The sequence below is a fragment of the Glycine soja genome, chromosome 20, assembly GCF_004193775.1.
Source record: "Glycine soja cultivar W05 chromosome 20, ASM419377v2, whole genome shotgun sequence".
In the NCBI taxonomy this organism is placed as follows: domain Eukaryota; kingdom Viridiplantae; phylum Streptophyta; class Magnoliopsida; order Fabales; family Fabaceae; genus Glycine; species Glycine soja.
In genome coordinates this window covers 26,822,222-26,835,345 of record NC_041021.1, presented here as the reverse complement: position 1 = coordinate 26,835,345, position 13,124 = coordinate 26,822,222, and the positions used below count along the sequence as shown (strand labels likewise).

At 35.7% G+C, this 13,124-nt stretch overlaps 1 protein-coding gene and 1 long non-coding RNA gene across 3 annotated transcripts; both read left to right on the top strand.

Annotated features, from left to right (window-relative positions):
- The first annotated feature begins 5,167 nt into the window (after positions 1-5,167).
- On the top strand, positions 5,168-6,898 carry LOC114402814. 2 transcript variants are annotated; one of them, XR_003664523.1, is made up of 3 exons: positions 5,168-5,258; positions 5,389-5,461; positions 6,341-6,898. It is a non-coding gene; the product is annotated as an uncharacterized LOC114402814 (long non-coding RNA). The 2 variants fall into 2 exon arrangements; XR_003664522.1 differs by having other exon boundaries at positions 5,206-5,304.
- Positions 6,899-8,320: 1,422 nt separating this feature from the next.
- On the top strand, positions 8,321-11,174 carry LOC114401938. Its single transcript, XM_028364509.1, has 6 exons — positions 8,321-8,324; positions 8,772-8,958; positions 9,036-9,162; positions 9,253-9,534; positions 10,389-10,490; positions 10,574-11,174. The coding sequence occupies exons 1-6, from the start codon at positions 8,321-8,323 to the stop codon at positions 10,970-10,972; spliced, it is 1,101 nt and encodes a 366-aa protein (XP_028220310.1). The 3' UTR covers positions 10,973-11,174.
- Positions 11,175-13,124: the final 1,950 nt, after the last annotated feature.

The window sequence follows — 13,124 nt, the reverse complement described above, 5'->3', positions numbered from 1 at the left end:
CAAAAAGTAGCTCATAAAGTGAGATCCTTACAAAGGAATTTTCTGTGGGGGGGCTCTCAAGACCTCACCAAAATCGCCTGGGTGAAATGGAAAGATATCTGCCTTCCAAAGGAGTTGGGGGGTCTTGGGATTAAGGATATCTCTAGTTTTAATGCTGCCTTGTTGGGTAGATGGTTATGGGCTTTAGCCTCTACTCAAGATCAACTGTGGGCTAGAATTCTTATCTCAAAATATGGTGGCTGGGCAGATCTTAACAATGGCAGTGATACACCTTGGCACTCTCATTGGTGGAAGGATATTCGAAAAGTAAGTAAGTAACCTGAATTTAGCCCTATTCATTAGCATCTGGTTTGGAAGGTAGGGGATGGAAGCATAGTCAAATTCTGGAAGGATAAATGGCTTGGGGTTGATTCAAACCTTGAGCAGCATTTTAATCAGCTGTTTCTCATCAGTAAACAGCAGACCAGTTCTATCTCCAACATGGGTATCATGTCTCATGGTCATTGGTGTTGGGATTTAAAATGGAGAAGGAACTTATTTGATCATGAACAAGGTGCAGCTGTGGCTTTTATGGAAATCATTAGTAACGTTCACATTCAACCTCAAATGAAGGACACCTTGAGATGGACAACTGAACCTTCGGGTTTATACTCAACTAGGTCAGCTTATAGATTGATAATCACTGCTAACAACAATCATCCTCAGGCCAATATATACAAGACAATTTGGAGGCTTAACATCCCTTCAAGAGCTGCGATTTTCGCTTGGAGACTTATCAAAAATAGATTACCCACTAGACATAATCTCCTAAGAAGAAATGTCCCCATTCAGGAGCAGCATTGCCCCTTATGTGGATCTCATCAAGAGGAAGCTGGGCATCTATTTTTTCACTGTAAATTGACTAATGGTCTTTGGTGGGAATCAATGAGGTGGAAGCGAGTGGTTGGACCCCTAGCAGCTTCTCCAACAGCTCATTACACTCAATTTTGTGATGGCTTTGGTGCTGGGAAGAATCAAAACAGATGGCACAGATGGTGGATTGCTTTAACAAGCTCAATATGGAAGAATAGGAATCTCCTCATATTCCAAGGCAAAAGATTTGAAACACCAAAAGTCATGGAGGATGATTTATTCCTTTTGTGGTCATGGTTGAAGTCAAGGGACAAAAATTTATGCACTTCCTTTAACTATTGGTCGTCTAATCTTGGAGACTTCTTTGGCTAAATTAGGTTCTCTTGTATTTGTGGGGGGTTTTGTTGTTCTAATCTTGTAATGGTGGGCGGTTTTAGATGCACTGCATCTATGTAAATCACCAGTAGTATTTCTGGTGCTGCTGTGTCCTATTATGATTAATATATAAATTATCTTTTGCTTTTCAAAAAAAAAAATTTAATGCGGCTTTACTTGGCAAATGGGGGTGGCAGCTGGCTAACAATCAAGACCAGCCTTGGTCTAGAATTTTAATCTCTAAGTATGGTGGGTGGAAGGAGTTGATTTGTGGTGGAAGGAGGAATTTCACTTCCCAATGGTGGCAGGATTTGAAGAGTATCTTCCAGCAGCATCACAATGAATGCTTAACTGATAATTTAAAATGGAGAGTGGGAAGGGGGTCCAGCATCAATTTCTGGAAGCATAAATGGATGGAGGACAACTGTACTCTCCAAGGAAAATATCCCCAGTTATATTTAATAAGTAAACAGCAGAATTCATCAATCAATTCTATGGGAGATTTTGTGGAGGGTAGGTGGGAATGAAAGTTATCATGGAGAAGGAATTTTTTTGATCATGAAATTCAATTGGCAACTGATTTCCTAGTTGAGATCGATTCTGTTCACATTCACCAATCCAGCAGAGATTTCCTTTGGTGGAAGCCATACACTAATGGAGTTTTTTCAACAAATTCTGCCTACAAAGTGCTGCAGGAGGCTCACCATAGTGATAGTGAAGACAATGTTCTTAACATTATGTGGAAATTGAAAATTCCCCCAAAAGTGAGTGCTTTTTCTTGGAGACTTTTCAAGAATAGACTTCCTACTAGGGACAATCTTAGAAAGACACAGGTCGCACTGCCTTCTTATAGTTGTCCTTTATGTGACCATGAAGAAGAATCGATTTATCATCTTATGTTCAACTGTGAAAAGACTAGGAGTCTTTGGTGGGAGACAATGAGATGGGTTAATAGAGTGGGTTCCTATTCCATAGATCTAAAGAATCATTTTTTACAATTCACCCAGTGGAATAGCAAAGATAGTACCAACAAAAGATGGGAATTTCTGTGGCTAGCCCTGTCCTTCTCCATTTGGTACCATAGAAATGCCAAGATATTCAAGAACCAGCCGTTCACTCCTGAAAAGGTCATGGATGATGCCTTGTTCCACACCTGGTCCTGGATAAAATGTGTGGAGAAGGACTTCCAAATGCACTTTAATTTCTGGTCAACCAATCTAAAGGATGTTCTTTCTTAGAGGGGATGGGTTTGTATTTTTGTGGGCTATATTCGGTCTCTCCTAATGGGATGCAGACTGTAATTGTCTTGCTTTTTAACTTTGTATCTTCAGTACACCTAGTACTGAATTTCATATATAATATATTGATTTTTGTTGTGCAAAAAAAAATGTCTCTTTGTAATCTGTAGTACCACTGGTACTTCTAATTATCAATATAAATTATCTTTGCAGTTCAAAAAAAATATATTAAACAGAACAGTACCACAGGTACTGAAAATAAAAGATACAAGACACAAAAGTGCCACCTTCCAAAAAGCAAAACAAACCCAACAATAACCCAGCACAAGGACCCCAATACATATAATCAGAAATTTAACCAAAGGCCATCATAAGCACCTTTTGAGGTTCAAAAGGAATGCCATGAAACAACAAGGAATTCCTAAGCAATCACCAGACCTTTCTATTCCTATTTTTTACACATTTAAAACTCAAACATATAAAATAAAAACTATATAACAAACTAACAAAGATAAAGACAAAAAAAAAGGAAATATAAACTCACCTCAGTTGGTGCTGCTGCCCATCATTTAACTCTCACAACAAATAGGAATCATGTACCTGCATGGAAGAAATAATCACACAACACACAATGATCAAAATAAGCAAATGCATATAATTAAGCATGATACAATATCAATATTCATGGAAGTAACAATGACTTGTCAAAAATTTGGATGAAATTCAATATGTAAATCAAAGCTTTGTCCTTGAAACCCTCTGTGTAAATCAAAGCTTTGTCCCTGAAACCCTCTATGTAAATTTGACAGCCTCATGTCTCCCTTCCTGAAAACCCACTAAAAACTGCCTAACCCCCCTGCTGTTACTCCATAATTTATTCTGCAATAACTGCTTAAGGCAGTTACATATGGTCCTAAATCACTACACATTCAGTTACGATTAACCCTTTGTGCCTAACTAGGGTTTCAAAACATCACAACAAAGACAGACCATTGAACAATGGATTTTCATCATTAACATACAACAGAGACATACCTTCGATGGAAGCGCAGACACGAACTCCACAAACGCGAACTCGACAATGTGGTTGCAGTCACGGAAGCGCAGCCCAGTTTGCGACAAACACGAACTAAGGCAGAAGGAGAAACAACAATAAAGCCCTGGGTTAAAACGACGAACGCCTAATGTTAAAACGAAAGGACGTACCTCAATGGATAAGTGTCAAAGACGATATCCACAAACACGATCTCCATAATGTGGTTGTAGTCACGGAAGCGCAGGCGACTTTGACACAAGGAGAAAGAAGAAGAACGATAGGGTTCAAGCGCAAGGAGAAAGAAGAAGAACGATAGGGTTCAAGCGCGGGTTGTGCAATTTCAGAAGTATAATTTATAATGATAACAACATCGATTTTTTAAAAATAACCGATGTTAACATCAACTACGTAACATCGGTTATAATAAAACCGATGTTAACATCGACTCGATAACATCAGTTTTTACAAAACCGATGTTAACAATGGCATACTAACATCGGTTTTGGAAAAACCGATGTTAACTAAGTCTACTTATTTACAAAAATGTCACCGCGCTTTCGTTAACATCGGTTTTAGCTATAACCGATGTTAATTGGGCGGTGTAGAAAACTGTTTTTTTAGTAGTGCTAGAAGATAAGAAAGTGAACTAACTGATCATGTATCCAACGAAGAGCTAGTGTTGTTTATGCTTCTTTAGTGGAAGTTTCTATATAATGTTGTCCATTAAATTTTTTAAGATTAAAAAAATATAAACAGTTAAAGATTATGCAGATCAAAAACACGTGTAGGAAAAAAATCTAGAAGAAAAAAGAGTGAATTAACTGATCATGCAACCAGCGAAGAGCTCCTGTTGTTTCTGCTTCTTTACTGGGCTAATAAAATCCTCCGTCGGCATCAAGGAAATGGATGTGAATACCCAATCTAATTGAGAGAAAAAAAACATAAAAGAAAGTGTTAAATATTTACAAAAATGAGAGGGGAAAAAAGGTAAAACCTCGCTGGAGACGGGATATTGAGGAAAAATTTAGAACCATGGGAATCCAGTGCTTAAACACGTGATCTGTACTTTCAGTACTACTCAGTGTATAATATGGAAGGAATGCACGTGATATGTACTTTCTGAAATATAAAGTCTACAACTTTCATGTATGTTTAATAGATAACATACATGACCATTTTTACTGATGTGAAAGAAGATTAATTTAAACTTGGGAAAGTAAATTCTCACTTCTCTAACATAGGAAACGTAGATTTCCAATTTAAGAGTCGGGAAAATTGAAAACTTTTTCCCCTAAACGGCTCCTAAAATGATAGTAAACTCATAAATAAATTAATTTGTTATTTTTGCGTCGAACTAACCCACTGACGCCATACACAAATATTTTTTTTAATTTAATTAAAGTTTAATTATTCATTTAATTTTATAGTTACTAAATTTATGGATTTTAATCCTATTATTAATAAGTTGATTTTTTTCTTGAAATTTAATAAATGATTTTTTTTACTAAAATTTATATTTTAATTTTCAAAAGATCCTTGTCATTAATTTTTTTTAATATTATTAATTAATAAAACTTAACAACAATTTTTTTAGAAATTAAAATATAATTTTTCAAAAAATAAAAAAATTTAAAAATTATATACTAAAAAAACATTTAATTATCAGGTAAGCCGCAGCTTATGCAAATAAAACCAATCCTGGCTTAAGTTTCGCAAATTAACCCAAATCCCAAATTTTCCCTCTCGACGCCATTTCTGTAAGCTTCTGTTCCTTCGAGCTCTACTCTTCGCTCTTCCCCAATTGTAATTTCGAACTTCTAATTCCACTCCACCCTTTCACTTTCTATTGTGCTTTTACTTATTTATTTATTTATATATGTACATTAGGTTTTGCAGGGGTTTAGTGAGTTATATGAGTGGGTGCTTCATCTTCAATCTTACTGACACATAGATTGGGAAGGTATTTGTAAACCCTAATCTCAGATTTCATAACCCCTATTTTAATTTCAAGTGATCGATTATAAGTAGTTATAGTTACCTAATGCTTGTGTGAACAATGAGCAGGAAGCTTTATATTTTGTGGAATTAGTTAGCTATATTATGATGTGGATGAAGGCAAAAGCACCTTTGAAGCACAAAGATTGGCATTTGTTTCTGGTTTTTGTGGCTTGTTACTGATATATATATATATATATATATATATATATATATATATATATATATATATATATATATATATATATATATATATATATATATATGTAGAGAGAGAGAGAGAGAGAGATGGGTATGGCATATAGTTCTGGTTATATTTTGTTTTGGATATTTAGGGGGCATTTTCAGCATTTGGCTTTGGTTTAGTAGGCTATGGTTCTGGTTGGGAAACAACATAGGAAATTGGGGTCCGGGAAACTGTATCATTGTTATGTTTGTAGGATGGTTCAGTAATGTCTCACGGGTACCCTTTTGTTTTTATGTAATTCAATTGGCTGATAAAAAAACAACAAACTTTGTATTTTATCTGATTTTTTTTATTTGTTCTACTTGTATCATTATTGGAAACAGACACCAAACCCATATCATAAGCACAAATGATTCTGAATTTCAGGACATAGTAAAAATGAAAATAGCAAAAAGTTGCGTCTGGAGAATTGAATACCAGATTGTGGCTTTTGCTTTTTTTGATTTTGGTCTTTCTCTGTCTTTCTCCTTGCTCAATGCAGCCTCTCATTTTGCTTAATCTTTGGATCTTTTCTTCAACCGATCTCAGATTATTGATTTTTATTTGTTACAGAGAAATTTTTCAATGAATTATTAATTCTTATTTGCATGTGTGCAGAAGGTGGTTGGTTGGTGTGGCAAAGAAGACAGCGCCATCAATTGCAAGGCAATCAAGTTGCTTCAATTTTTAGATCATACTTAGTTAATTTTTTAATTTTGCATTTATCTCTGTCTGAAGAATTGAAATATGTTATTTTTAGAGTTATTACTAATTGTTGGTTGCTGCTTGGTGTGTCTCCTCCTCTTAATCTGTACAATGATAGCTTCTCCAATAGTGCTTTAATAGAGACAAGACTATAGTACTATTGTCCTCTGTGATACTACCAGAATTGACATTGGCCCAGTTTCTTTAGCAAGTTGGTAGCCTTATGTATTGGGCTTTAATGTCACTAATAAGAAGGTGCTTCATGGTAGGTTATGGGTTACTCTGTCATTCTAACACTTTCAATATCTGTGTTAAATGCATTCTAATGTAATTGGGGGTCAGTTGTGCTTCAGATGGACATGTGTATGAGGTAGCAGGGGTTAGTTTAGTTCTATTGGCATGGGTGCATTTTTGTTTGTAACAAACTCTTTTGTGGGACTTGACAAGGGCAAATCTTTTGGTTCAACTCAAGTCAAATTTTCTTTAGTTAACGTTAATTTTAGCTTATAAAAGAAAGAAAGGGGTATTACTGCTTTTTTTTTTTTATTGAAAGGCAAACGGATTTTATTTAAAGCAAAAAGACCGTTACTATCTTGTATCTGCTATGTAAATATATGAAAGAAAAATAAAAATAGAATAGAATTTACGAAGTGAGATAGGATGATGAAGAATTTAATAGTAGCTATTATTTTAATGAAAGTTAGAGGGCTACTCTCATTTATGTAGCAAGATATCACAAGGTACCTATAATAATGCTGGAGTGTAGATAGAAAAGGACAGAAAAAGAACAAACATCTTACTACATTGGAACTCTTTTATATTTTAGCAAACTAAAAGTAGAATTCTATATTTGAATTGCGTGCACTACCTTAGTGCCTTTTTCTATTCACTGGAAATTGAACATGCCATAAATAGTTATATAGTTATATTGAAACAAAACATAACTACAAATAACACTCGGAACATAATGAATGGTACATGGCTACAAGTGCAACTAAATAACACTCGGAATATAATAAATGGGAGTTCAACACAAAATCTTAGTATTATAAGGAGACACATGATCTATCCAAGTTAATCTTATCATAAGGCAAACCCAATTGCAAAGATGAATATATTCTGCAATCTCCAGAGAGTACTTTTTGTTACAGTTTAATGTGTATTTCATGTGAGGCATTTAACAGTCTAAACAATCAGTGAAGGGAGTTTCCCACAGTTGAATTGTCAACACTTCCTTTGATTCTTAAGGTTTTGGCATATGCATTAATCCTCTCAGTTATTTTATTTCTACATTTTTTGTTTTATTTATTGTTTTGCAATTTCATCACACGTTCTTCCAAATTTTTCTCTTTATTCGAAATCTAATTTTATGTAGATTAATTGTAGCTACTGTTGAATTTTTCTTTTGATATTCCAAACCACAATTCTTAGTGAAGTTTGGTACTAAGTTTATTTAATTGAAACCCATTCATTCATGTTTTTGTATTTACTTTCTCACAATTTTGCTGTGCAATTATGCAATCTCAAATTCTGCATGAATGACAAGTTAAAAAAATGTTCAATAAATACACTCAAAGTGAATTCACTACTAGTTATTTTTCTTTAATAGTGCTACTTATCATTGAGCTGTGGGTAGCTTGTTTTTTAAGCGTGCTTTAGTTAATTCTTGGCTGAATTGATAACAGTGTTTGGAATTCAGAAGCAGAATATCACAACAAAATTGGATGAGTTATAACACGTGTGAAGTTAGGTGTCCAAACCCAATAGCTAACAAAAAAATTAAGCAAAATTAGTTTTTTTTTTTTTTGGAGCAAAATCAGTTAAATCAAGTGAAAAGAGGACATGTTATGATTCTTAACCTTTACTAGAACTAGTGTATTATAAAATGGCGGAATGGGTTTGCACAGAATTTTGAGAAAGATTTGAAAGGGATGGGATGAAGTGATAGAGTACAATCTAATTGTGATAGACACTTGCGTACAAATAGGAATAGAGAGTAGTGAGGCAGAAAAATAACAACACACAAGACTGCAACTGCAGCCAGAGATAGTATTGATGAGTGCACAAAACCAAGGGGGAAAGAGGGTCCAATAAAATATAATACTAGGATTCCCACGCTTGTTGCTTCCAACACTCTAAGATAATGCTTCCCATCTCTTACCATTTTTAATCCCTGCATTTCTCTTCCCCTTAATCCTTTGCCAATTTCTACATATGTGTTTATGTTATATATATATGTTGTGTGTAAGATAGATGAGGAGGCGACGTACTTCTAATATTGTCAGGAATCAACATGCTCAGCGTTGAGTGAATCCATTAAGACAATGTGGTCGTCTTGCTATAGAGCTTGGGAATATCACCCATACTCCGCCAGTGCAGCCCATCTCTCCTATAGGCATTCGGGCAGAGGATCCTCACAATGATGAGGAAGTTGACAATATAGAGGACCATATAAGGAAGGATGATATCCCTGAAGTGGAGGTAAAGTATGACGATGCTGGGAGGGTTATAATAGAACCTTTAGGTATAGGGTAAGTTTATATTGTTATATTATTTTCCTTTTTATTTAGTTTTATTTATGAACATTCAGAACTTGAATGTTTTACAGTTGGACCCCTAATCGTCATGCTGTTAAGGCACTTGGCCTTGCAATTAGGTCACATTTTGAGGGCCCCTACCATCATTATGAGGCTGTCCCTGAGGATGTGCAGGTCAGATGGTGGACGGAGTTTAAGGTGACTATATATGTTACTTCTTATGTATTTATTTATATATTTGCTTTTATCTTGTGATGTAATTGACAAACATTTTCTTTACTTTTGCAGACAAGAGTTACTTGGACAGCTCAGGATGAGTGGCAAATTAAAAAAGTGTATGAAACAAAAGTTAAAAAACGCCTTTCTGATATGCTCACCAAAGCTAGGGATAAGAGGAAGAGACCTCATTGGATAGGTGAACAGGCGTGGGTTGATCTTTTAATATATTGGGTGACTGATAAGAAGTTCAAGGATCAGTCTGCTCAAAATAAAATTAACCGGACTTCTAGTCGTGGTGGAGCAGTGCACACTACAGGACGCAAGTATCACCTTGACATTGCAGTAGGCCTAGTAAGTATCATTCATGAGTTATGTAAATTCTCCCATATATTATGCCATTATCAAATGGAAAGTATTTAGGGGTGTCCAAAAAATTATTTTGATCTGTGAACTACTTTAATACCAAAATGAATTAAACTATTAAAAACTGAATTATTTTATAAAAAACTAAACCTAAACTGTTTTAAGTTTTATTAATCAAACTGCTATTAAACATAGTTCAGTGCACTAGAACTAAACTGTTAATAATAGAAGCTTAGCTTTCAATTAAGCAGTGCCTGTTACCAACAACACTATATAATTTATGGTGGCTCTTAATAAGATCTGTGAATCTTTCATAAATTTCATCATAGAAGCTCTTGGCAATTTATTACTTAGACTTAAACATTAAATAACCGAAATTGATACTTGAATAATAATTTATGGTGGGGTTTGATGCAAATAATTTAAAGCCAAGATGGGAGATGACAAAATAACAGAAAATAGTTGCAGAACCCAAATTGGAATGTGTTGCAGGAACCTTCAGCAATGCCGTCAACAGAAAATTTGCAGCAGAGATCAGTTTAGCAAAAAAAATAAAAAATTCTTAAACATGTATCAGTTCTGTTCAGTTTTTTTAATAAAGAACCAATTCACTGAACTTGTAATAGTTCAGTTCTGTTCAGAATGAAAAATAAATGGTTCACTTTGGTTCTTAATAACCATGTTTTAATTCAGTTGAGTTCAGTTCAGTTTTAACTCTTGAACCAAACTATTAACCATCCTCTCTATTCTGTTTCCTTCTCTCTTCCCCTCTTTCTTTCTGTCTTTCTCTTTCCCACCTAAATTCTATATCATAATGCTTATAACTGTATAATTTTTGTAAGGAGCGTAAATATGGCAAACCTGTGGATCCAGACGTGTTGTTTCTGGCCACTCACAAAAACAAGGACGGTCGTTGGGTTGACGATCGTGCTCGTGATACATATGTAAGTTATTCTTAATTATTTTTCAGTGCAGTTACAGCTTTTAACATAGATTCTAACTATTTTCCTATACTGTAATTTTCCAGGAAAAATATCATGAGCGTTTGCGGGTGGCTCAATCACAGAATGCTAAAGGGTCCACTGATGATACTGGGGCTATGAAGCTTCAGTGTTGGAAGGATGCTGCTGGAGGCAAGACTAGGGGTCGGTGTTATGGCACCGAGGACTTGGCTTCCAACATCCGTCGTGGTGTGTCATGCCTCACTCAGGAGACATTATTAGATCCTCACACTAGTCATGCACACCAACATTCAGCTGAGGCCAAGGCATTGCGCCAACAGGTTCAGCAAGCAATTGAGCGAGCTGATGTAGCGACTACTGGCTTAGTTGAAGCAAATCAAAGGTATGCACTATTGGAGGAGCAGATGCAGTTGATGCAGGAGCAATTACAGATGGTGTTGGACCGCAGGTCTAGGGGCAGCTAAATAGGTACTAGTCAAATGCACCCTCATAATGCTGAGGACTTGGATGATCAGCCACTGGTTGAGGAGAGACCCCCAGCTCGTCAGCGTCGGCATCGGTGTCATTAGCTGTTTTCTTTTTAGGAAGTTTACTATTTAGTTTTTTTTTGTTATATCTACTTTTTAGGTCCCATCAACTTTTATGATGCATCGACTTTTTTGTTATATCCACTTTTGTGTAAACTTAATGATTGTGATTGTATATGTTTGTGTCAATGCGGTTGTTATGGCTTACATATTTTATTGTTGACTTCTATGTATGTGGTTAGCTTTGATCAATTTTTTTTCTCTCAAAAACCTATCAATTTGTTTACAACAAATGGGTATATACTTTGTAAGTTTAGAGTCCACATTGGTCTTTTCCAGGGGTTAGTAAATGATGCAAGCTCCATTGGAGCTTGTAGGCCTAGGATCTTCTTCATCAATGGATTCCTTTGCTTCTTGGAAGATAAATGACAGCGGAATGGAGAAGGAAGAGAGAGAGGAGACGTCACTTCAAGGAGAAGATGAGTCTAGAAGAAGCTCACCACCATAGGAGGCCATGGATAAGAGCTTGGAGGAAGAAGGAGATGAATGAAGGGAGAGGGAAAGAAGAGCACGAAATTTTGTGCTCAAAAGGAGCTCTGAAATCTGAAGTTAATATTCAAATGATCAAAGTTCAAAAAATGCACACACATGACCTCTATTTATAGCCTAAGTGTCACACAAAATTGGAGGGAAATTCAAATTTCACTTGAATTTGAAATTGAATTTGTGGAGCCAAACTTTGGAGCCAAAATTTCACTAATTATGATTAGTGAATTTTAGTTATGGTTCAGCCCACTAATCCAAGATCAATTCCAAGATTCTCCACTAAGTGTGCTTAGGTGTCATGAGACATGAAAAGCATGAAGGACATGCACAAAGTGTGACTATATGATGTGGCAATGGGGTGTAGTAAGCAAATGCTCACCTCCCCCTCTAAAATTTAATTGGATTGGGCTTCTACCAATTCAATTAAATTTATTTGCAACCACACACATCAAATATCCACTTAGTGCATGTGAAATTACAAAACTACCCCTAATACAAAAACTAGTCTAGGTGCCCTAAAATACAAGGGCTGAAAAATCCTATATTTCTAGGATACCCTACCTACAATATGGAGCCCTAAATACAAGGACCAAATATAATGACATCCTAGTCTAATATGTACAAAGATAATTGAACCCAACCTTGGCCCATGGGCTCAGAAATCTACCCTAAGGCTCATGAGAACCCTAGGGCCTTCTCTTGCATCTTTGGCCCAATCTTCTTGGAGTCTTCTATCCAATGCCCTTGGGGGGTAGGATTGCATCATTCCCTCCCCCTTGAAAAGGATTTGACCTCAAATCCAGAGGTTCTTGAAACTCATTAATTTTTCCCTCAACACCTGTAAAAAGAATAAAAGCATATGTATTAGTGATGTTGGGTATGTTAGAGTACGGTAAGGACTTGAAACCCCTTTCCTGGCCATCTTCCCATAAGAGAATATAGTTCCTCACCAACTCAATGAGTGGTGCTACAAGTATAAAAAAATATGGGACAAACCTTTTGTAAAAGTTTGGTAAGATATTGAAGCCCCAAATTTCTTTTATACTTGGTGGAGTAAGCCACTCAGGAATGACCTTTATTCTCTTAGGGTCCATGGGAAGCCCTTGATCACTATTTAAAAAGTTAAGTAAAGTAATGGAATAAAACATACCTTTTTCATTATTTTCATGTTGATTATTCCTACAAAAAATTACAACAAACCTAAGGTGTCCCACATGAGCACCTAGGTTTGCATTGAAACAAAAAATAAGAACAAACCTACCTAATGAGTTCCTATGTACACAAATGATGAAGATGTTGGGTGCATGAGTGATTTTACAAAAAAATGTTGCACCACTCAACACATTCATCATACCACCTATCATAGGGATTTGGTGCCTAATAATACCTATTTTAGACACCAACAAAGCACAAGGATTTAAGCTCTTGCGAACCAAATCCTCATCCAACAACTCCTTTACTTGAGGAATAACCTCAAGTTCAAGAGGTATGGTGGTGCTAAGGGATGCTTCCCTTGATAGGAGAAGGTAGAATTTTTTTTTAA